At 49.2% G+C, this 25,339-nt stretch overlaps 1 protein-coding gene across 1 annotated transcript; it reads left to right on the top strand.

Annotated features, from left to right (window-relative positions):
- Window positions 1–424: 424 nt before the first annotated feature.
- Window positions 425–24,908, top strand: SLC37A2 (solute carrier family 37 member 2). Its single transcript, XM_080930187.1, has 18 exons — window positions 425–542; window positions 12,980–13,061; window positions 13,521–13,614; window positions 13,729–13,807; window positions 15,110–15,245; window positions 15,650–15,726; window positions 16,660–16,826; window positions 17,272–17,309; window positions 17,628–17,780; window positions 18,044–18,134; window positions 19,739–19,801; window positions 20,132–20,217; window positions 20,956–21,004; window positions 21,168–21,241; window positions 21,439–21,517; window positions 21,643–21,740; window positions 21,984–22,045; window positions 23,768–24,908. The coding sequence occupies exons 1-18, from the start codon at window positions 484–486 to the stop codon at window positions 23,781–23,783; spliced, it is 1,503 nt and encodes a 500-aa protein (XP_080786313.1). The 5' UTR covers window positions 425–483; the 3' UTR covers window positions 23,784–24,908.
- Window positions 24,909–25,339: the final 431 nt, after the last annotated feature.

The raw sequence follows: 25,339 nt of genomic DNA, 5'->3' as shown, positions 1-25,339 counted from the left end.
GGTCCCACTGCTCTCGGTTGCACAAAGAGCCTGATTTGCACTGTGCCAGGGCACAGAACCTTTCAGGACAGGTAGCAACTGTGGGAGACCAGACGTCACACAAGAGTTGATGACTTGCAGGGCTGTTGTTTTCGGTTCCCCATGCCCTCGTGGGTATTGAAACGGAAAAGCACAGACAAGAAAGAGGAGCCTCAGGAAACTGAAGACTGCCGGTTTCTGACCAGGAGAGAAAGTTCAAGTAAACAGATGGCAGTGCAGAAAAAAACAGTTGCTAGTGAGCGCAGAAGGATAGCAAGGGTTTGTACTCAGCGCGACCTAGAGGGCAGGACGGTCACGTTCACGTTCAAGGGGCGGGGTCTCTGGCCAAGGGCCTGCCTGGGGCGGGCCAGCCGGCGGGGCATTTAAATCACTGCCGACACTGGCGGGGACGCGCGCCGGCTCTGCACCTTCCGTAGACCCAGCTTCGGGTACCGGCACCGCAAGATGCGGTCTTCCCTGGCTCCGGGTGTCTGGTTCCTCCGTACCTTTTCTAGGGACAGCTGGTGAGCAAGGCTGGGGAGGGAGGATTCCAAGACGCGCAGAGACTTGCTCGGGCGGCGGATGTCTCTGCGCGTCCTCGGGGTGGGGGAGGGGATTGTAGTTCTATCTGGCCGGGCTTCTTCAGTGGCGCAGGCGAGGAAGGTTAGTAACACAGAACTATTAAGTACACATTAGCCCAGACTTCTGTATAACCCCGGTGAAAAACAGGGTGCCTAGGAGGCTTTATCCTTTCGGGTTTGCCACCTGTATCTGAAAACACAGGCTCTCAGGCAGGCGGGTACCTGCAGAGTGCCTCCAAGTCTTATCTGTGTATTTAGGGGATCCGGATTTGCCTGTGGGGAACCGAGGCCAAGAACGGGTAGAATATAAATGGAGCCAGAGAGCTTAGGTCTCCTATTGATTGGATTAGGTAACAAGCCAGAAATCACTGGTTCTGTTAAGCCTGCCTAGGGGCACCGTTCCAGTCTCAGAGATACCTAGCTAGATGTCTGGGATCAGAGCTGCAGCTGCTCCAACACTGGGTGGTCACCCTTAAAAGCGAGAGCTGGCATTTACACCAGCTGTCCCCACGACCACAAGGTCACCCTTATGCTAGGAAGAAAGGTTTCAGCCACTCTCCATTGGGCTTTGAGCAGTGTACTTGGTCTGCAGGGGGTGGGAGAATGGAGGGTATTAAAATATTTTGTTAGTTACCACCATTTATAAACTATAAAACTCAACGAAATAGTTGTTGGATTTCTTTTGAAAAACAGATGACACAGCATTGCCAAATTTAAATTCTCAAACTAAACTAAGGGTCATCTTTAGATTGGGTAGATACTTACTTAGTGATCAATTTGGCCTGGTTTTTAAAAGTCTCATTTTGTTTCCAGGCCTCTCAGGCTAATTATCGTATGATAGTTTATGTGGTCCTTTTTAAGTTTGGAACTATTAAACAGTTTTGTGTTTTCAGAAAGATATAAAATGACTTTCAAAGGGATATGAACATGAGTGGCAAGGAGTATTGCCCTCATAATGAAGGAGCTAGAAGATGTCATAATTGGGTAGAAAGAGAACTCAGAGGGGGTGGAGAGTTACCGTTTAGTGATGTGGATGACAGCGAGGGGCGCACCATATACTTGCTGTCGCTGACTTTACGTGCCCTGACTCTACATTTAAAGGTGATTGAGATGATGAGGTTTTATGCTATATATTTTTTACCACAAAATTCAAGAGCATAATACAAATAAACTCATTTATACACTAAGACCCTTGAAGCTGTCTCACTAGTGCACATATTGTATATGACTTATCAATTACCTACCGCTTTAGAGAGTAAAGTTGCTCAATGCCAAGAAAAACTAAAATCTAGATAAATGGCAGACTCAATTCAGATAATCTGGAAGGGGTTTTCTCTTCTAAATATCATTTTCTTTGTAGACTCCATTTCAGATTTTTTTTTTAATCTCTAAGAAAAACTTTTGACCACACAATACAGTGGGTCTCCTTAGATTTAATCTCATTGTTTACTTATGTACAGCAAAAGTATTAGTTAGTCCTGTTAAATTTGTACTGCTGGAAGTTTTCATAAGGAATCTTTAAAATGTGTGTGTGTGTGTGTGTGTGTGTGTGTGTGTGTGTGTGTGCATGTGCACGCACACGCACATGTGTCTCTGTGGAGGCCAGAAGTCAACTTCAGGTGTCTGCCTTCAGGAGCCATCCATCTTATTTTCTGAGACAGGGTTTCTCACGGGGACCAAGAACTTACCAGTGAGTTGCACAGAGCTTTAGGTGGGGCCAGCCTGTCTCTGCTTCCCAGGCCTGGGAGCACAGATGCAGCCACCACCTTGTCAGGCTTTAAATCTGGGTGCTGAGGATAAAGTGCAGCTTGTGCAGTGAGTGCTTAGCTAACCAAGCCACTGCCCCATTCTTTCATAAGTAGCCGTGCACTTATTTTTAAATAGCCATTTTGCTATTTACTATCTTGGGATAAGATGCGAAGAAGCTGTCTTTACCAGATTTTACCTGCTATAGATTTGGGCAAATCCCTCTTTCTTTATGACACCTGGCCCCCAAATATCGTAAAGCTTTTAGATCTGAAAAACTTTACCTGTAAGATGGGAAACTCAGAAAACTACTTTCCTTGGAGTGCTCTGTTAGTATTGACTTCATACAGTGAGAGCCTCAGTTCCTTCAAAGGGGCTGATATAATTGATATTAAATAGACATCCTTGTCAAATACAACATTCAGGCAAGGTCTGGGTTACAGAATCAGTTCTAAATATGCTCTTGTTAAAAAAGAAGAGATTCTTACTGAAGTTTACAAATGGTTATATCACCCTGTAAAAGAAAGCTCACTGAAAGGTTCTGCATTCTGAGGAGTTCAACTTAAAAAAAAAAAAAAACAATGCCTATTAAATTGTCATTGGTTATGGATCACCTAAGAGGAAAGAAAAAGGTCTTTCTTATACTGACATCCTGAAATTGGAGCACTGTAATAACATTTCAAGTAGAAGTGACAGTCATTGGTAGTTCACTTATTCCTGTGTGATTAGTGCTGGTCCTTCATTCCTGGCTTAGCAATCTCTGAAACTCAGTTTCTCAGGAAGAGCAGAAGACGCTCCCTAACTGTCCACTACTGTGTACTTAAAGGTGTTCAGGTGGGCCTGTCAGAGAGTAGGTACTCAATTTATAAGAATAAATAAGCACAAGAAAAAACTTTTAGGTACAACATACAAACATTCCGAGATGGGCTGAAGAGACGGCTCATTCGTTAAGAACACTGGCTGCTCTCCCAGAGCACCCAGGATCTATTCCCAGCACCCACCTGGGAGCTCACAGTCATCTGTCATTCTAGTTCCAGGGGATTTGACACCCTCTGGCCTCCTGGGGAACCAGGCATGCAAGTGGTACACAAACATGCTTACACATGTAAACACTCACACGTAAAATAAAAATAAATACATCCCTAAAGAAATCTGAGACTCATTCACATAATATGTATGCAAAGACCAGAAACAACAAAAGAGTAAGTTTGGGGTGGGTCCCTAAGCATCTGATCCAAAGGTGAGGATCAGGTGAGCCTGGCAAGTTGCTGTATTTGAAATTAAAGAACTAGAGCTGTAGCCTAGGTAACACTTTAGCTGTAACCTAGGTAACACTTTAGCTGGTAGCTGAAATATGGCAGATGACACTGCTTGCTGCCGTGAGACAAAGCAACATCAGGATCAGTGAAAACACGTGGCTGGGCCTGTAATTGTCCGATACTCCCGCCCTGAGGCAGGAGGATTGTGAGTTCAAGGCTAGCCTGGGCAAGTAGGAAGACCCTGTTTCAAAACAGAAACTAGAAAAAGGCTGAGCTTGCAGTTTACTGGTGGAGCATTTGCCTAGAACTAACAACTAACTAACCCTAGTCTCAATCCCCAAATACCACAAAAGAAAACAACAAAAACAAAAAACATGGACAGAGACAGCATCCCGAAATCCGTGTAATTTATCATTCAAAATTTCTGAACTATTTATACAAATAATGGCGGTTTATCTATATGGGTTTAATGTAGAGAAAACTGTTTTATCTCCTGATTTCCTAGCAGTGCCAACAATAACTGATGAGCATTGCTCTGACAAGCTGTTCTAGTTTCAGCTCTTCTCTTTTTAAAAGGTAAGAGGCCAAATCTGGATGGTTTTCCAAAAATGCTGATTTTCACCGTTATGTGAAACAAGTTACCAAGCCTGAGCCTGAGCCTGCCCTGACATGATTTTCTCACTCACTCGTTTCTTTCCAGACTTACCACTTGTGCCTACTACAATCCGAGGCAAATTGCATTCCCATCCACAAAACATCCCGCAACGATTCCACCAAGCTACAGCCTCAGCCCAAAGTAGCACATATCGGAAAATGAGGGTGAAGAACCCATCACACGCCAGCCTCTCAGTAGGGAAAGCACACAACACAGCCTTCTAAGCACATATCGCTTGTGCAGTGCCTTTTAAAACTAAGCTCTCCAGTCTACACCCGTCTTGAACTGCCTATGTAGCAAAGTGTGACCTTGAATTCCTGGGCTCAGGGCCTTGTGGATGTTAGACAAGAACTCTACCAACTGAACTATACAGCTCAGCCCCACTTGCACACTGAGTGAGACTCTAACAGCTATGCTCTGCAAAGTTGAAGACACAGGGATAGGAATTCTCTTACCACTTTATGCTTTTGAGTTATTCACTTGTTAGAACCTCTTTGTTTTTCATCAGTAGAGGCAAGGTGATTCTAGGGGGTATGTCTGATAGCTCACGGAAGACGCCTGACTCTTGTGGCGGATGGAGGCTCCTCAGTAGATGTTCTCTTCCATTTTCCTAAAGAGTGAGTGTGGTGACTTTAGATATTCCCCTGCCCCAAGAACCAAAATAGTTCCGTAGAGAAAATGTCATACTGAACTCTGGAGCTTGCAGAGAAAATGAAGGCATCTCACACGGCCCTAAGGAGAGCGTGGAAGTAGACGTGAAGATGCCAGACTGTCTCGGACTTTCTCCTGTGAAGCTACTCTTAGGTTGCTGAGGTTTAAACGGATGGTGTTTGGATGAGTGCCAGGCTTGCATGAAGGCCGGAAGAAGCTTTCCTGCTGATTGTAATTCCATGAGCTTTTCATACTACTGTATACCACGGGTTACTAATTTGTGTGTGTGTGTGTGTGTGTGTGTTTAAATGAACCGTTAGTTCCCCTGTGGGACGCGATGATAAAATGAGAGGCAGAGAAGCACGTTGCTTGTACAGCATGTAGCGTTGGCAGGTGGCTGAACTGGAGGTGGAGGTCCAGGCTAATCTGACCCCCACAGTACGTCTGACGATCACGTCGGTGGGAAAGCAGGAATCACATACTGTCGTTTGTCATTTTAGACAAACCACTTAATCTCTCTGAGACTACATTTCCTTAAGATGGAAGGAAAATGGCAATATGTGTATCTTAGGGATTAATAAGATTAAATGAGAAGCTTGATTTTTACATTTACTTAGTTCTTTAGATTTATATATTTGGGTTGTTTTTCAAGACAGGGTTTCTCTGTGCAGACTTGGCTGTACTGGAACTAGCTCTGCAGACCAGGCTGACCTCACACCAACTGCCTCTGCCTCCCCAGTGCCTCGCCGTGGCCCAGCCTTAGAGGAATATTTTCAATTGAAAAGGAATTATATCACATTCCCTCCTCACTATCCTCCCCATAACTCCAGCTCCCCTCCCTCAGACCCCTCCCTCTAGTTGATAGTCTATCTTTAAGATACATATGTAAATGAAAGCTTTTTAAAGCACTTAGGCCTCTGTTGTTGGGATTTGCTAGGCAGTTGTACTGTTGCTGGGAGGAGGCCTCTTTGAGTCTTTGACTCTGTTGGTCTTTGAGTACTGGTCATTTGGTAGTCCAGCCTGCAGGAGCACAGTGTTCCAGAAAGCAGTCCTTGGAGTGGGACTCTGGTGTGTGGGGGCCAACAGTCTGTGGACCCTCAGCCCAGTCAGTAGGTGTTACTCCACACCCTGTCAAGACCAAGCAGACCATCAGTTCATGGTGTTTCTGAGCCACCAAACACCCAGGGGTTCCTAGCCCTGGGTCTGCCTGATTCCTTGCCGTTTGTGCCAATATCTTCATGGGCATCCTTGGGGGCAGCTGCCAGCATGGGCATCTTTTCAGAGAGATGACTGTGGCTTATAGGGCTGGGTGAATTTCCTGAGGCCCTTTGAGGAGGAGAAAGCCAGGACCTGGAGGAGGGAGCGGGGTGACACAGCAGCTGGATGAGCAGGAATGGGTGTGGAGGGGCCAGCTTTCATGGGCAGGAGCAGGAGCTTGACTCCCACACGGTTCGTGTTTTCCCCATACCTTAATCTTCCCAGGGAGGCTGGGCCATGCTGTCAGATTGTTCTGTGTTGTGGAGTTGATGAGGAGACAGAGCAGAAACAATACCCACACACACGGAGAGAGGCTGTCCACGTTGGATGTCTGTGCGCCTGCTGCGTTTGTCAGTCCTCGAGACCGTTTTGGCCACTGCTTTATTCTTTTGTTTTAAAAATAAGACTGAGGCTTGAGAGATTAAACAGTTTGCTCAAAAGTCACAGTAAGTTAACAGAACTAGAAATGAAGGCTCAGCTTCCTTTGGTTTAAGTCTGATGTCCTTTTCCCTATTCTGTGGCTAGAGGGCTGGAATCATATCTGAGTTCCAGATGGTTCCTGTCTCTCATCTTATTTTCCTGGTTCCTTTAAAGAGATGTTTGATAAGGGCGGCAGAAAGCAAAGCTTAAGGGGCTGAAGAGGTAGCTCAGCAGTTAAGCACTGACTGCTTTTCCAGAGGTCCTGTATGGGAGCTAATACCATTTTCTCGTGTACTCATATTTAAAACCAAACCAAAACAAACTGCTTAAGGAGAGCTATGAAGGCCCAATTGCCTTGTCCTGCAGAGGAATGATCCCAAGGATGCTGGTGTCTGATTATCTTCCAGTCACCGGCATGTGACCTGGAGGCCCATCCCCCACATTTTTCTTATTGCAGCTTGAAGCAGCTGGTTTCTGGGCTTCCTCTTTTCCCCTGGATGTTTCCTCTTTCCCTTCTTAAAGGACAGATCCATGTGAGACTCCCCCAACCCCCACCATCTTGAATGGGGCTGCCAGCTCAAGCCCTGTGGACAGTCTAGGAGGCAGCAAATGGCTTGGAGTTGTCTGCATAATTGGTCAGGGTCTTTCTTCAGTCAAGCTGTGCCAGTACTCACTGAGATTAGAGTTAGACAGTCCCAAAGTAACACTGACACAAGGCACAAAAGCTGCTGTGGGTTAAGGAGCCGGCCCATGGTACCCCATGCTTTTTGCTGGGATTGAGTGTTAGATTTGAGAGATCTATGGGCGTAAGGCTAGAGCCCAAAGATCCTTCTCAGAGGGGGGAAAACACAGAAACCACGGGAACTCAGAACTTTCTAGATGAAATTTGTGGCTAAGGTGATTATTTATTTATTTAATTAGTTATTGGAAAGAGGAATATGTATTTGAGAAGAAAGCCAAGACAAATAGAGGAGCCCTGAGAGCTGAAAAGGAGTGAGCACAGGGCTTATGAACTGCTACGTGAGTTGTTAAGAATGCAAGTTTGTGAACTTCAGAAGGGCTGGCCAATAGGGACAGAGCCCTGAAACCAGACTCTGCCCTCATCTGATTGTCACTAAGTTGGTGTGTGTGTGTGGAGAGGGGGCTGGGTGGGATGTATCACTACTTTCTTAACTTGTAGTTTAGGCCTTGGGCCTTGAGTTCCACGTGCTCAGGGAACAGTGAGGTGAGGCTAGGGCCAAGCCTCCTAAGGGTCCGAGAAGGAAGGCCATCATCCTACTTCCCTGAGTAGAGGACTACAGCTACCATATTCCTACCTGTGATCTCTTCAGAATACAGCCTTTGTTCAGAAGTGTGGGACTTTGATCTCTTAGCTAGCTGAGCCCTAAGTCATCTCCATTTCTCAGAGCAGTACCAGCTAGAGGAGGAGCAGGAGGACAAGGGACCTGGGATTCCACGGGCCTGCTCCCTGCCCCAATAAAGCTTTCTCCTCAGAGACCTTCCTGGCCTGTCCTTCCTTGCGCTCTGTGTATGCTGCAGGCATGACTCAGAACTCTGCCCCTGGGTATCTGTCCTTGGTTGGCCCTTCCCCACTAGGATATCTCCCAGTGTGGAGGACTTGGGGGCACGGCCCAAATTGATCCTGGTCTGGTTGTTACTGTACCCAGCCCTCTACCCTTTTCTGAACCCACTGACCCTAGAACTGGCACACCCAGGAACAAGTCACTAGGTTCATTTCCTCAGGGGAGGTGCCAAGGTCACCTGTAGCCACATCCTGATGTTGGTCTTCGAGACTGTCCCAGGTTGAAGCAGGAGTGGTGATCAGACTGAGAGTGTTTAAACCCCCATTGTTTCTAAGTCATAGGCAAGGCTATCAAAGTGGTTGTAAGCAAAGAAAGAAGAGGTGAGAAACAGGGATGACTGAGGAGAGATCCCTCTCTCCAGAGATCAGAGGCTGTTCTTGGGGTCTTGATGGCTTGTGATGATGAAGGTACTTAGGGGTGGTGTTGGCTCATTATCTATTGCTACTGTTGGACACATTGTTCCCTGTTCAAGCCCAGAATCGTTCTTAGTGCAAAGTCTTAATGAAGTTGATAAAGCTATTATCGAGGTCTTGGGAAAGAATAAGTTGGATTGTCAGCTAATACTTAAGAGATAGCTAGTCCCTCTCTATCTGACTTGGTTATTCAGTAACCAACATATGGTGAAGGAGATGGGACTCTAAGAAGTGCTACCTCCTGCTAACTAAAAAAGACTTACAGAGTCATGGGGCAGCTGACCCTATGTGGAGTAGTCTGGGAGCCTTCCCTCACATGTTCCTAAGCCCCTGGACTGCTTGTCCAGTCCAGCTCTGCACCAGGGCAGCCATTCCTTGCCTTGTCTACAAGTCTTCTCCCTGAGCCTCCTATGGGGCTCCTTGGTTTCTAAGGTAAGGGCTTGTAAGAAGTGAAACCTGCAGGGCCTGCCCTGCTCAGAGTCCTCAGCTATGAGCTTGAATTCCTTGAAGCCTCAGACTAGCTTCACCCTTAACTTAAACCCCTCCCCCTGCCCCATGTTCCCAGGTTCCTTTGATGACAGCACCTGGGGCCCTTTCCATGAACACCTGATGTGCTCTGAAAAGAGTAGGAAGGAGGCCTAGGAGTCCAGCAGTGTTATGAACTTAACCTTCCACCCTCTAGAGGTCAGGCAGGAAGCCCCAGAAGAAACCTGTGTTGGACTAACACCATCCAGCACAGGCCAGAAACCCTGGCTCTCAGGGATCCTGTCTTTCTTGAAAACTTAGGGATCAGGGTTTTGATTGGGAGATTGGGATCTAGGTAGTGGGGCTGAAAAAAAAAAATCACAGGTCAGATACTAGCATGGAGTGGCTGATCTTCTTGTCTACCCTGAGGAAGACCTCAGGTACTCAGACTCACTTTCCTGTATGGTTGCAGACTCTCTTGCAGTTACCCTACCCTCTGTAGACAAGGGAAGAAACTAGCTACCCTAGGTCTTTGTGTGCTAGGAGACTGAGGTAGGCATCCTTGAGAAGTAGGGAGGAAGGGCTAATGGCCTCCAAATTTCTGCCATGCAATGAAGTCCTGGAACTCCCCTTGTAAAGCAAGAGCCCTGGTTCTTCCTGTGCTAATGTGAAACAACACCAGGCATTTTTAAGTGTCCATTGGGTATCAGGAATACTGTAACAAACATCTGTCAATACTTCTGTGAACAAGGTGAGAAAGCTCTTCTCAGAGGAGTAAACGGGCTTGGAGAATAAGACTGTCTTTTGCTTGATTTTAAGTTCTTACAGACATGAGCTTGACATATATCTAGGGCATCCTGTGAGGCCGCCATGTACCTAGTAGTGGCTAACAGAAAGGAAAGGCACAAGGATGGGTACCACCTTGTAGCAAGGAAGCTCACATGGGGCTTCCCCCTGGCTTCCCCTGGCATATAGCCAAAGCACCCACTCCTAGGAATGCCTTGCCCTTCCAGTGGCTTCTTGTCCTCATCAGAAGATAGCCCACACTCTCCCTCCTGGCACACAGAGCCCTGCCTAGCCTGGGCCCCGCCTCATCTATCCACTTCTGCTTCTGTGCTTGGCTTAGTCTCCTCTTCCAGATACCCTAAGCCACTCAGGCTTCCCACAATGGCAATTTTTTTTTCCTGATGCTTCGTCCCTGGCCCGTTTCCCAGCCCTGGTTGACTTATCCATCTCCTGCTTGATTTTGAAACCAGCCATATCTCCCAGAACCTTTTCTGACACCACTTCTGTCCCACCGGGTTTGGGATCCCTTCTGTGCCCCCATGGGACACAAGACTTCTTGCTATTATGGCACAGTCACTCCAGTTCTGTGTGTTTCCCTCGCCGGCCTATGAGCTGCAGAAGGCAGGACCTTTCTTCCCATTTCTCTTGCAGTCACCCGATCCCTAGTGTGACATGGTAGGCATAGAGGTGGTCGCAAGAGGGAGTCTTATTTTTTCCCAAGAATATCTGGGTTTTAGATTTGGGCATTAGTATGACTCTTCTCTGCAATGGCTTTTCCTACCTGCAGTTGGGAGGGTCAGGGAGAAGGGTCAGGGTTCTGGATGGAAAAGGCATGGAAGAGATAAGGACTAACACCCGGGAACTCAGGTGGGAGGAAGCCAGGGAAAGGTGGGCTGGACCGCCTCCCTGGGATGCTCCTGGTATGTGGAAGTAAAGCTGTGTGGACATTGGGAAGTTCAAATAGCTGGCTTGGCCTTCTTAGTGCTTGGTCGCTTGCAGCTCATGAGGCCTTCGGCATGTCTGCTGAGGTACTGCCTTTGACTTCCCAGGTATCACTGGGGTCTTTTGTTAACCAGTCATCACTGCTGTGCTCTCAGGGGATCTCAGGGGATCTTAGTGTTCCTAAAAGTCTTTCAGAACCAGAAAAGACCTGATATGTCATGACTGTGGCCACATACACCTGTGGCCCTGGCACCTCTGTGTGGTCAGCCAAGATGAGTGGTAACCTAAGCCAAGCTGTGTGACACTTAAAGGTGGTACCTCAGGTACCCAAAGACTAGGATGAGAGTGACATGTGGGGGGAGGGGTAATGCTACCATCCATGTGCACTTGAAGAAGCCAGAAGCAGAAGAGGCTTACCTGGTGAGTGAGCAGAGGTTTGTCACTCAAATCTGCCTGCTTTTCCCTGGATTAGGCGACAGCCCAGTTAAGTACAAGGTTGTGAATTCCTTCCTTCTATAGCTTTTTGCCTAGGCTCGCTGTATACTCTCACTAAAGTTTCTCAGAAAATTCTAGAAATCCCTGAATTAGGAATCAGATGGCAATTGGTAGACCTGGAAACCTTTGGTGTCACCAAGCTTTTTAATATCAATCACTGGGACAGGCAGGCATCTGGGGTAGCCTTGGCTTCCTTAATGTCCCTAGAAGACCTGTGTGATTCACCTAGGTAGGTGCCTTGGGAACAAATAGCCAAAGAGGTACTTTGAGATTGGGTCTCATTATGTAGTCCAGGCTGGCCTCAGATTCCCAGTCCTCTTGCCTCAGCCTCCTGAATTCTGGGACAACCGGTGTGCACAACCATCCAAGGTTAAGAATTAAGAATATGGGCTGGAGAGATGGCTCAGCGGTTAAGCGCACTAACTGCTCTTCCAGAGGTCCTGAGTTCAAATCCCAGCAACCACATGGTGGCTCACAACCATCTGTAATGGGATCTGGTGCCCTCTTCTGGTGTATCTGAAAACAGCTACAGTGTACTCATATAGATAAAATAAATAAATCTTAGGCAGAGAAAAAGAATTAAGAATAGGGAATAGAAACAGATGCCCAGGTAGGAAACTTAAGTCCAGGGTGAAGTGAGACAGGGTTTGGTAGCTCAGCTCAATTCAGGCTCTGCAGAAACTCCTTTTATTTCACAAGAGGTGGCCTGCATTGCTTAATTACATGCTTGGGGGAAGTGAGTTTAGCATTTGGAGGCAGATTACCAGACAGGGCAGGGTGAGCACTCACTATCTGCCTTAGGTAGGTCATTCACTTCCTGCCAAGGGAGATGAGCACTGCAGAGTCTGCTTATCCTTCTCCCTGCCCTTCTCTTTAATGAGCAGAGACACTGAGCCTTCTGCTGTCTAACATTTTCTTTCAGGCTTGTTTGTTTGCTGGTGGGTTGAAACCCAGGGCTTCCAGCATACTAATCCCATGTTCTGCCTCTGAGCTGTACCCTCAGTCCCATTCTGAGATCTATTTTCCATAGACCTCCTGCTTCCTGGTCCTGCCTCAGTTCCACTGATGCCTTGCTGGGGAAAGAGTGACTCAGCAGGGTGCCACCGGATCCTCCCCAGACCCTTGGGTGGGTGAAGTGGACATGCTGCTGTGGAAACTTTGAGAGACTCCTCATGAGACTGCTCTTTCCATGGCTGGCACGTGAGATAGATGAGCAGGAAGGCAGGGGAGAGAACATGGGATACATGAGCCAGAGGAAATAATAGTCTTTCTGTCCAGTGGAATCTACTAGCCAAGGACCCTGAGGGAGAGGACTCAGGTTTGTCACCAGCTGTCTCAGCTGAGTCATCTCTTCCTATAGTTCGGGCCTAGTCATCTGTCATCTAAGCACAAGGGGAAAATGGACCTTACTCTGTGGACAGACCCTCTCTTCTTTAGTTCCATCCCATGCCCATCATTTCTGGAAAGCATTGCCTCAGGGAGACCCTACAGGGGCTAAGAGGTTAGAAAGAAGGTGGCAGGAGTTGTGTGTGTGTGTGTGTGTGTGCAGTGTGTGTGAACAGAGATTCTTTGCTCCCCAACACTTCTGGCCTCTGCCCCAAGCACTTGTTTCTAGAAGATAGCCTAAAGACAAAATGTTTGTGGTGACAAAGTCATGAGGATGCTGTAGCCGGGCTTCTGAAGACCAGGATGCTCCTCTCTCCTCCAGGTTCCGTGGCTTCATCCTGCTGCTCACCTTCTTCATTTATGCCTGCTATCACATGTCCAGAAAGCCCATCAGCATCGTTAAGGTGAGGCTGGTTGGTAAGGAAGCATGTGGGATATGTTGGGCCTGGAAGATGTGTGCTGCAATTGGATGCTCAAGACCTCAGACAATCCCCTCCCGACCTGCTTTACCCTGGTCACTGGGCCTGACCCTTCCACCTAGCAGACACCCATGTTGGTGGCTCTTTCCTGCAGTCCTCCTGCAATGTTTTCCTACATGTTCCTTTTACATTCACTTCCCAGATAGCAGCGTTGGTGGGTGTGGGTAAGCTAGGAAGGAGGGGGTTCAGGCTCTGTGGATTCCACTCATGAATATTGGATGGCCACCTTCCCCTGTTGGAGGAGGCACTGGTAGGAAGGAGCATGGATGGTGATGGGAAGTAGTGGTGTTTATGATTGAGTAGCAGGTTTCTTGCTTCTCTCTGGGCCAAGTGGGCTCCAGGGAATGGTATGACCCTTGACCCATGTATGTCATTGCCTTCCAGAGCCGCCTGCACCAGAACTGCTCAGAGGTGGTCAGACCTGTTAACGACACCCACGATCTCAATGATACCACCTGGTGCAGCTGGAGTCCATTCGGTAAGAACAACACACATTGCTGCCTCTACTCCCCAACCCCTCCTTGGACGTGAGAGGGACCTTCCTGCGGGGCAGCCACTCAGCCAGATTTCTGTTGTTCCCATCTGCTCTCAGACAAAGATGACTACAAGGAGTTACTGGGAGCTGTGGACAATGCCTTCCTGGTGGCTTATGCCATTGGCATGTTTATTAGGTAAGAGAAAGGCAGAGCCCGTGCCCGTTAGGGGTGCAGGGGGTGAGTGGGTGACCTGGGGCTGCAGGCTAATGTGAAAGAGCCTCTGTGTGGGGTTGAGGCCAAGGCCCCACCCAGGCCATCAGCCCATGGCCAGCCTCCTTCCTTCTCTGTGGTCACCAAACTGTGCCTCCATCTGCTGCTGCTGGACTCCTACTATTAGCAGCCCTTTTCCTATAAAGCTTCCTGGATGTTTCATTTAAGGAAGCGTTGGTGGGTATGACCAGGGTTCTCTAAGCACAGCCCTGGACACATAGATTCCCAAGGAGAAAGAAGCTTACCCAACTATACAATCAGTGCGCAGCAATCACAGATAGACAAGGCAGGGTGTGGCCTTCAAGGAGTTCACAGCATAGTAGAAGGACCCTCAGCTTAGCAGCTAATTGGAAATTGTTGAAGTGCTGGGTAGACATGTAATGCAAGCTTGGACTGAAGACAAGGAGTTAAGGAAGGCATTGGAGGAGGTGAGCATTGGAATGTGAAGGACCATGGGTGCTGGCAGTGGGGAAGGACACCCAGGCTGGAGGCACCAGAGAGCACAGGGGAGCCAGTAGGGAACAGCGTGGAGTGCAGGTGGAACTTCTCACAGGGTTACCAGAAGGTGTACAGAAGCAACAGCTGGAAACAGGGCTAAAGAATAAGGTCATTTGCAGAGGGCCTGCTCCAGAATGTGGAATGGGAGAACCATGGGAGGAGTTTGGCCAGGCATGAGGGAGAAGCTGAGGTAGGCTTGAGGCAGACAAGGAAGGTGACAAGCTAGCATGGCTGCTGCCCAAGTTGCTGAACTTGGGGACAGGTGGAGTCTCAGAGGCTCTCACGATGAAAGGAGGAGAATTTAGGATTTAGAGTGCTGAGTTTACATTGCTTTAGGGACAGCTGAGTAAAGGCATCCAGAAGGTAATCTGAATATGATCCCGGAGCATGAAGGGACACATGGGGCCCAAACACATGCAGGAAGGGATGCTTCACGAATCATGGTAGGTAGACCCATCAAGTTGACGGAAGAGACTGTGCTGGAAGGAAACACGTGACATGGAGTAGTCAGCCCGCAAGGAGAGTTGTGGGCAACAGAATTGTCAGAGTCAAATAAAGCAGGCGATCCCTGGAAGGGAGGACTGGGGTCAGCCTTGGAACACAGTAGGACACAGATCAGAACTGGCCACCACGGCCACAGTGGCTTCAGGGGTATAGGATGGGACAGGGAGGTGGAGAGTGGATAGAGAACTCTATCAGCCTGGAGTTCACCCCTGTCTGTCTCACCAGCGGAATCTTCGGGGAGCGGCTGCCCCTGCGTTACTACCTCTCTGCTGGAATGGTGCTAAGTGGACTGTTCACCTCCCTCTTTGGCCTGGGGTACTTCTGGAATATCCACATGCTCTGGTACTTTGTGCTCATACAGGTATGAGTCTGTGTAGCACTCGGGCTCTTATTCCCTTCAAGAAGAGGTCCCTTTGGGTCCCAGCCGTTCCCAGGTCAGAACAGACATGGACTTGGTTTCCTTGTTCCAGTCCCTTCTGTCACCTGCTCAGGACCCTGTTCTAAACACCTCCCCATCTCAAATGACTGTCTCAGTGAGCCTGTCTTGGGTATTGAACTGAATTTGCTTGAGAGGCACAGGGAGTCAGCTCATATGATCTTGAGCTAGGAGAAGCCAGCTTCTGTGACATTGTATGTAGACATGCAAGTGAGGGAAAGCCATGGTTTGCACTGCAGGGTGTGTGGAGGACTCCTGAGCCACATCATTGAACCACCTCTACCCAAGGTGCTTGAGGTAATCCTCACCCTCCCTCCTTTCTCCTACAGATCTGCAATGGGCTTGTTCAGACTACGGGCTGGCCATCTGTGGTGACCTGTGTTGGCAACTGGTTTGGGAAGGGAAAGTGAGTGTGATGAGGGAGTGTGGCCGACCCTGATGGGAGGGGGCTCAGGGTGGTGGGGTTCTGGATCACTTTCAGAGGAAGATTAGAAAATGCGTCTCACCCGCTGAGAAGGAATGTCTCTGAGACTGAAGGGCTGTGCTGTTTCTCTGTCTTTAGGATTTAGCCCACAGAGCAGACAGCCTTAGTTATTATCCCTATACCAGGTGAACTTCCATGTTTGATTGAAGACGAAAGGCTCTGCCACTGTTTTCTCAGACTGGCCTTTGTGTTAGCTTGCTTCAGTCTCCCACCCTCAGCACTGACGGTCTGAGCTGTTCAACTGTTTGCTCTGGGGGTTGCTGGGTTTTTGGTTTTTCCAGTATGCATGGCATCTCCCCCACGAGATGCCAGTTAGCAAAACACAAAGCAAGTTATGGCCATTGAAAATCTCCAGATGTTTCCCGATGTCCCCCACGGGGCAGAATCACCCTCCCACCCCAGTTGAAGACTGCTGTTTTAGAGTTATACTGATGGGAGTCAAAGAGAAAAATGGAAGGTTCATGATTTCCCTGTGGTCAGAGTTGTCATCTGTGCTTGTCCTAGGGGTCAGCTAAAGCATTGGGTCCCCAGGCAGGGCTATCCCCTGCTTGACAGCAGCCTGGAGCTTTGCTGCACTATCTGGGGACTCCGAGAATATCATTTGTGGGGACGTCCCAAAGGCTAGAGGCAATTAGCCTTTTGAGCTTGGCTGGCACCGTTTTTTTTTTTTTTTTTTTTTTGTTTGTTTGTTTGTTTGTTTTGTTTTGTTTTTTTAGCATAAAATTAACTTTTATCGCTCAAAACTAATTCAACCAATAAAAAACATACATACATAACGTATATATTTTTATAGTTTTCTAAATGTTATTTTACTTATTTACCTTACATGCTCACTGCCCCCTCCCTTCTCTTCAGGCGGGGATTCATCATGGGCATCTGGAACTCTCACACATCTGTGGGCAACATTCTGGGCTCCCTGATCGCGGGAGTCTGGGTGAACCAGGACTGGGGCCTGTCCTTCATCGTGCCTGGCATTATCACTGCCATCATGGGTGTCATTACCTTCCTCTTTCTTATTGAGTGTGAGTGGACCCTCCCCACCCCCATGCTCTAAGGTTCATGGGATATTGTGTGAGCATTGCTGCTCAGGGTACTGGATGACCTCTGTGACCCTGAAGCTGTCTTCTCATCTGTGAAGTGATGGTAGTGCTTGCTCTGTAGGATTTCTGAAGGTGTAAGGGGACCAGTGTAGCTTCAGCGTTTTGTCTGTAGTGTGTGCTCTGCCAAAGGGCTGTGCAGACAGCTGCCGGTTGTTTGTTTGTTTGGTTGGTTGGTTGGTTTGGTTTTCCCCCCATTCTCCGACTGCCCTGAGTTGGCAAGGCCAGGTGTTACAGCCACTAGTCCAAGAGGCAGCCATGACAGTTTCTAGGAGAGGCAGGCAGGCCTAGAGAGTCTGCTCCCCTAATGCTGGGGCCACATGGGACTTGGAGGCAACCTTCTCAGAAAGGCACTTATTTGTCCCCGCAGATCCAGAAGATGTGGACTGTACCCCCCCTCAGCATCATGTGAGTTTGCCACCCCAGCCCTAGCCCTGCCCCTCCTCACCACATCCTCACCACATCAAAGGGTAGGGCAATGGGAAGGCCAAGAGTTGGGGGAGATAGCTGTTGTCTTCTAGTGACTTCACAGACCCAGTTTTGGGCTCTTAAGTTAGATGACCCACAACCTACTGTGCCTGCCTGCCCAAGAGAGAAACATCTACCTTCCCCAGGATGGGCATCCCCGCCTCTCATCATACCTGTCTTCTAATGGGGCTGTCCATCCCATTAGACAATGGTGGTACTTGGCCCCGCCCACAAGGAGGGATCATCTTCTTTACTCAGGGTGACACGGAGAAGGAACAGGACAACCCAGAGGATCCTGTGAACAGTCCCTACAGCAGCAGGGAGAGCAATGTGGACATTGCAGCCAGTTCTTCCAAGGAGCAGGGCCCTGAGCCTGAAGCTATCAGCTTCCTGGGGGCACTCAAAATCCCGGTGAGCTGTGTGTGAAAGGGAGGGAAGACAGTCTCTCTAGTGTTTTCCATCATAGAGAGGGAATGGGGTACTGGGGTGACAGGTAGTTTCAAGAATTTCCATCCAGATTGTGAGGTGGCTGCTTGACATGACATTAGGATGGAGCATGTATTTGGGGTTACTGTGTGTGGCAGTGATGATAATGATGGGGTACTGCTGGGGACCTCCACTAGCCTGGGGATCTCTTGAGCCTCTTTCCATTGTGTCTCTCTTGTGCATCCCAGGGTGTGATCGAGTTCTCTTTATGTCTGCTCTTTGCCAAGTTGGTCAGCTACACCTTTCTCTATTGGCTGCCCTTGTACATCTTCAATGTGGGTAAGTCCCAGGGGAAGAGGAACTGAGTAAAAGGGTCTCTGAGGAGGTCAAGGCTACTTCTGGTGCAGGGAAATACCATACTTGGGTCTCATTCCAGTACACAGGCAAGGCTGAGCCCCATGCATGTCTCCAGCCACCTACCCTTTTGGAGCTGAGGTGGGGTCAAAAGCTCTTCCCTGCAGTCCTCTTTTCTCTAGCCTGAGTATGGGCTGCGTGGCTCAGAGGTGGGTGGAGGTCTGCCTTGAACACCTCCAGTTCCAATTCAAGGAGGCCGTGTGAGCTTTCCTACTCCGTAGACTCCAGGGCTCTCCTTCAAAGGACCATTATGGGAGTGATGTGTTTGTACTGGGGTCTTCTGGGCTGCACTGAGGGAGCTGCCCCAGTACAATGGATACTCTCCACTGCTCCTACCCAGGGCTGCAAAGGTGAACGGAGATCACTGCTGTGGTTGAAAGGGCTGTTTGGTTTCCACCTGCTCAGAGGCTCTGGTTTGCCACTGATGGGGTAACATACCGAAAAGCAACATGCTCTACTTTGCTGGCCCCAGGATTCAGAGAACCACACCCTTTACCCAAGACCTTTTGCCCAGAGCTGCTTTACTTGTTCCCAGCTGTGGTAAAAGACAGCAACTGTCCACACACACATACACACACACACACACACACACACACACACACAAACACACACACACTCTCTCTGTCTCACACACACACACTGATTCTCACTCTGTCTCTCTCTCACACACACATACACACACGTACACACACATTCTCTCTCGTCACACACACACATACACATATACTCTCTCTGTCTCACACATACACACACTCTTTGTCTCTCTCACACACACACACACTCTCTGTCTCTCTCTCTCACACACACACAGACTCTCTCTGTCACACACACACATACATATTCTCTCTTTCTCTCTCTTGTCACTCTCTCCCCCCCCCACACACACATGTATTCTGAATGGGAGACCAGTAAAACATGGGGATTAGTCATTGCCAGATGTCAAGCTATAGCTTGACTTAGAGCTATACACGAGGGCAGAGTAAGCTCTCCCTCTCTCTGATACTGACAGGTTACTGCATTAGTGTCGCAGACATTGTGACTCTGTTTTGTGGCTTTGTTGCTGACTTCAGAGTATGAATCAGCCTTGAGGGTGGAGTTCCAAGATTCTAGATGTTCCCCTTTTCTAAACCCAGAGTCCTCATCTTGCTACAAGTCTCCTGTGGCCGTGAACCTTAGTACAGACCTAAGGTGGCCTGCCAAGGAGGAGCCCCTACGAGTTTGCTTCTAAGTCAGGAATGGGTCAAGGAGAGTTGGAGATGCTCCCACGGGCCAGGCACCAGGCCTGCAGGAGAGGCCTTGCTGTGAGGGTCTAGGTCATCCTTCAGGGAAAGCGAGCAGTTTCGGACTTGTCCCTGAAGGGGTGTATGCTGAGCTGCTGCGGTCACCTGGTAGCCCTAGCCTTTGGCCACGGAGCCTCAGCCTTCTCCTTGGACAGGAGTGATGCGTCACAGGAGCTCTTCTGGCCGTCGTTCAGGAGCTTTGCTCCAAACCTCCCTGAGTGTCTGATTGTGCTTTTGTGTTTTCCATAGCTCACTTTAGTGCCAAGGAGGCCGGGGACCTGTCCACACTCTTCGATGTCGGTGGCATCATAGGTGAGGCCCTGGACTTTTGTCCTGGCTTGCTGCCTTCCTATTTGCTCCTACGCAGAGGTACAGAAGGAAGGGGCAGCTGGCCATGATCTGGGCAGGGAGGAAAAGCCTCCTAGTGTATTCTCATTCCTGTTCCTGCTAAACTGGGTGGGCCTAAGAAAAGTGACCACTGTGCTCTGGTTTCTTGGCATGATGGGAACAGGGGAAGACTACAGAGGGAGGTGCTGATTCCTGTGGCCAGCCCAGCACTGGGCGGGGCGTTGGGGCAAAACTAGCAGATGAGGAACAGCATGGTAGTGTCAGGGACAGCCTGTGAGTGAGCATGTGTTTCAGGTGGCATCACGGCAGGACTCATCAGCGACTACACCAGTGGCAGGGCCACCACGTGCTGTGTCATGCTGATCTTGGCTGCTCCCATGGTGCGTACGGTCTCAGCACACATGTTGGGGATCGCATGTCTAGGGCCTCATGCCTGTTCTCCATCTTTATATTTGCACACATAGCCATGTCTTTGTTCATGTGTACATGTGTATTCCTGGGCACATGCAGAGAAAGAAAAGTGAGAGTCAGCAGACAACCAGGCTCTGTGAAAAGAGACCAGGATTAATAATTGCAGAATGGGACTAGTGATTATCTAGCCTTGGTGGAGAAGAGAGACACCAGCTGTGACTTTTGTTTTTTGTTTTTTTTTTTTTTTTTGTTTGTTTGTTTGGTTGGTTGGTTGGCTTTTTTTTTTTTTTGTTTTTTTTTTTTTGTTTTTTTTTTTGACCAAGGAGCAATAAAGAGATTGAGGATAGACACAGAGAAGATGTGTGGGGGAAGGGGAAACTATCGAGCCATACATAATGGTTCATGCCAGTAATCCCAGTACTTGGGAGGTAGAGGCAGAGGGAATCAGGAGTTCAAAGTCTTCCTTAGCTCCAGAGTGAGTTTCAGGAAACCCTGTGTTGCATGATACTCATTTCAAAACCAGAAGGGAGGAAAAAGGAAATGAGAGATTACCAAGTTAGACCGTCCATTTTGAGACATAAAAACCTGAGAAGTTTGGATGTACACGGCAGAAAAAATGAGTGATACATAGAATTCCAGAGCAGGTGGGGGCCAGTCCAGACTCAGGTCTAGCCCAGCAAGAGGAAAACATATCCTTCTTCCTCCAGATGTTCCTGTACAACTACATTGGCCAGAATGGGATAACCAGCTCCATAGGTGAGGAGGTGGCGTGCGTCCCACCCGGTCTCTAGTGAGCCTCTGCTTGGGGAACTCCGGACGTGGGTGTGGAGCGAGGACATCGCTTGCTCTGGACTTGGGGCTGCACAGGTCTGCACACAGCCCCTCCTCTCTGATAATGCCATCTCTGCTGTCTTCCCAGTGATGTTGATTATCTGCGGGGTCCTGGTCAATGGTCCTTATGCACTCATCACCACGGCTGTCTCTGCCGACCTGGTGAGTGAGCGCCATGTGGGTACCAGGCCGGTCTCTGTCCACAGAGACATTTCCCCTTCTGTTCCCATCTATTGTCCTGCAGAACCTCCACCTCAGGGGCCCATCACCACCCAACTCGAGTTAGTTTTCTCCCAGCACTGCTCTTCCAGAGTGGTTTTGCTTAGCTTGAGCTACCCCACTCGACTCTGTCTCCCCAGGGCACACATGAGAGCCTGAAGGGGAACGCGAAGGCCCTGTCTACCGTCACGGCTATCATTGACGGCACCGGCTCCATAGGTTTGTTTCTGGTTTGGGTTCCTGGCAGCTGAACCCCAGCCTTGTTATGGGTGGACTCCCAGGTGCAGTGGACAAGGTCGTCGGGGGAGGTATGTATACTGCTTTCATGAAACTGTTCTGTATAGGTGCGGCTCTGGGGCCTCTGCTGGCCGGGCTCATTTCCCCTACAGGCTGGAACAATGTGTTCTACATGCTCATCTCTGCTGACATCTTGGCTTGCTTGGTAAGAGGTCCTGGGCTACAAAGTTGTCCGTTAGGGAATGCTTTATGTGTACAGACTGGAAATCCACTATAAAACACTGGGGCTTCTGGGATGGTGGTAATGGCAGCTGCCCTTTGCTCTTGCTTCCTCCTGTGAGGAATGCTGTTCATTTAATTTCTCAGCCACCTGTCCCACGGGCCAGCTGAGCCTGGAAACTCACAGTGTCTTCCCTCTTTCTACCTCGAACCCCACCCCCCACCCCAGCTCCTCTGCAGGTTGGTCTACAAAGAGATCCTGGCCTGGAAGACCCGGAGCAGAAACAGTGGGTGAGTTTCCTAGCAGTGGAAGCCTTTTTTTTTTTTTTCCAGAGCTGAAAACTGAACCCTGGAAGCCATATTCCTAACCTCACTTCTAACACCAGGGCTCAGTTACTCTCTACTCAGTCTGTGCTGGTCCATTGTGAGCCTCTGGAACCCTGAAGCAGCGCCCCTTGATGTGCTGCTGTTGGACCCCCATTCCACTCCAGAACTACTAACCTTGCCTCTGTTGTCCCCGTGTGTCTCCATAGCTCTAGTCTGGCCCTAACCCACCCGCGATAGTATTTTCCTCAAGTCCCATGACTTTTGTGAGTATTTTCTTCAAGTATGACTAATCTGCCATCAGAATGTGGGCTGCCTGGGAATCCTCTCCTCTCCTGCGTATGATTTTTCCCTCCTGCCCTCCAGCTTTCTGTTTCCTTGGGAGCCATACCTGAAGATTCAAGCCAGTCAGAGCATGTTGCTTGGGAACTATTTCTCAGGGGATCTGAGATGCTACGGAGGGCTTGGAACACACACGTAAGGCAAAGGGGCCAGAGATCCAGAATTTTTTCTTCTCTGAACTGAGGCTGAAGTGCAGATGCCTCCTAACTGTCAGAAAGAAAGTCATCTGACCCCTCTGCCTGGGCTGTGTAGAAAAGAGCAACCAACTACCAATCAAAGCCTCTGGAACAAATTGCAAACAGTGCTTACTTAGTCCGGTGTGGTTTCTGCCTGGTGTCCAGAGGTGGTGGGTGTGGAAATTGCAGAGGTCAGCGACTGAGTCAGAGGCTGAGGTGCTGGTGACTGGGTGACTGTCCCTGGGGCCTTTCTGGCTCTCCTTCTGGCAGAAGTATCTCACTAAGAAAAGGAGCTGGCAAAGCCCGGATCTGGGCTGGATGGTAAATGTGAAGACCCACTCCCTGGAGTCATGGCAAACCCACACAGCATCTGGGAAGCACTTCCACTTTAAGATGGAAGCATACGAAGAGAAAACTGGAAAGCAGGAAGCATTCCCGGGGTTTGCCCTCCCTGACCCTTCCAGGCCCTGATCTGGAGGACGGGAGCAGGGAAATGGACAGCATAAGTTTTCTCCTTTCACCTATATTCTCTGAGCTAGGGTTGAAGGGAGCTGGGAAGAGAAAGAAAAGCAGAAAGGGAGAAAAGTACGTAGTGAGCTGCAGTGGAGGCCAGGCTCCACCTCAGCGGTAGCTCATTTCTCGGCCACCTTGAGAGACAGGTGTTCTCATCCAAAATGAGGAGCCAGTCCTGGCAGAACCTAAAACAGAACCCGGGCTGGGGGGGCAGCTTGTCTCTCTGGGCCCCGAAGCTCTCCCAGGCTGGTTCTTCCTGGAAGGTCCATTAGGAAATGGGTAGTGATCTACTGGGGCAGGGAGAGCTCTGGGCTGAGAACCTGAAGTCCCTGGAGATTCTTGGTTGCTCTGCACACTTACCTCTATCTAAGACCTTGGCAAATATGTCGGTCTCTGCATCGTTGAACATAATGGGGATGTTTTCCTCAAATGCCTGGCAGGGTTGTTCTGAGGCTCAGAGAAAATGAGATAAGGAAGGATGCTTTTTGTGAAGTGGCCAACTGTGGCCGAAACACTTTGTTTTCCATAGTATTCTGGCTTGTTAGCACCTGCCCAGAAAGTAAGGGAAACCCTAATTATAAACAGTTCACATGAAAGGCAGACGCTTATTAAGTTGTGGCTCACTTTCTCTTCCATCCCATCTCCCCTGTTGATGCAGGTACAAACAAATCTGAGACCTCAATTGGAAGAACCACATGGGCCACCCCTGCTGGGTACCCACCGTGCTCCCTAACCTAACCAGTCCAGCCCAAAGCTACACTGCCACTAAGGAACGAAGACTCTATGGGAAGGGGCTGCTGAGCACCAGGCATGGGAAAATGGCAGACTTCAAGGCCTGAGCTCTGGGAGCTGCAATCAGAAGGAACGGGCTGAAAGCAGAAAGCAAGGACACGTTCAGACTCAGGCTTGTTTGGATTCCAAGCAAGTAGCAAGGCCTGGAAAAGGTGCACCTCTTCTTCCCATTTTAAATTATAACCCCAGTAATTATCCCGTACCTACGAGAGATTTCACCTTGCTCCACAGGTGCCAGGCCTCTCTCTGTCTCTGTTCGTAAGTTACGCTTTCTGTATTTCCCCGAGTAGGACCCTCTTGTTCTGTCCCTCACTCGCTCCTGTTGATAACTCGGCCATTCTGAAGCATCATCATCACCCTTGCCGAGCCAAGGCTTGGATGGGGTAAGGGAGCCGTCATGAGTACTGCATGTAGGGGAACTCGCTCTTGGCCTCCTGACTGTGCCCACCCTCAGAGTCCAGTACCTCCTTTGCCTCACCCTGAAGATGCCTCAGTGGATGAAGACATTGGAGGTAGTGCTTGTGAAGACTAAGGGGTGTTGTATGCAACTGCAAATACCAGCGTCTATCAAGTACCGGGTGCTCACGTCCTGGCAGCTCTCCTGTAAGAACAAACAGGAAGTGGCTCTGCTACGGACTTAACCCCAAATATAGGTGCCAAGTTTAGCAAGAAATGGAGATCCGAGTAACTGCTACGCGCCATCTTGCACCCACCCGCTGCCCGGTGTTCTGATGCACGTGCCTTCCACCCCGAGTCTGGTTCACGACATGCCAGGCTGACCTCTAAGCTGCCCATCAGCACCAGTACAGATTTCCTTTGCCAACTGTGCCTCTGTTTATCCTTGGTAGGGCCTGGCCTAGCAGCAGCCGTGGTGCTCACGAGGCACTGTCACATGAACAACAAAGATTGGTGTTCTGGGGCTGTGACAAGCTGGCCTTCTCATGACATTGATAAAGCACATGCAATACAGCAGGAGCCTAGACCCCCATACAAGATACATCCACTGTGTTTACTGGGATGCTGCGACGGTCAGTGTTAGCCTAACAATAAAATATAAAGCTCACCCGCCTGATCCTTACTTTGGTTCTGCAAGAAGCACTCAGTCGGGAACCTCTTACACTCAGGATCTGGTGCAGGGCAGGGGCTGACACATGGCAGTCTGCTCAGTATTTATGAAATCTCTCAAGACCAGAAAGACTTAATCTGGCATTATGTAGAAAGGACAGGCTCTAAGGCAAAGCTGTGTTACTTCTGTAGGCCACTAGATGGTGACAGCAGCCCGTGGTAGAGTCCTCCCCACCACCCTCCTGAGGCCGGTGTGGAAGGAGTGGTTCTTGGAGGTCTTCTTCATCCCAGCTTCACTACTTACCTGTTTCCTCATCTAGAACAGGGGAATAACATTGCTCGAGGCATAGCATCGATGTGAAGGGAGGTAAGA

Source organism: Micromys minutus, assembly GCF_963924665.1.
Source record: "Micromys minutus genome assembly, chromosome: 16".
In the NCBI taxonomy this organism is placed as follows: Eukaryota; Metazoa; Chordata; class Mammalia; order Rodentia; family Muridae; genus Micromys; species Micromys minutus.
This window is presented reverse-complemented; position numbering and strand designations above follow the sequence as displayed.

Coding starts and splice junctions, on each gene's coding strand:
- SLC37A2 (XM_080930187.1), top strand. CDS start 484: ATGCGGTCTTCCCTGGCTCCGGGTGTCTGGTTCCTCCGTACCTTTTCT. Junction 21,242..21,438: donor CGGCTGTCTCTGCCGACCTG/GTGAGTGAGCGC, acceptor CTGTCTCCCCAG/GGCACACATGAGAGCCTGAA. Junction 21,518..21,642: donor TGACGGCACCGGCTCCATAG/GTTTGTTTCTGG, acceptor TGTTCTGTATAG/GTGCGGCTCTGGGGCCTCTG.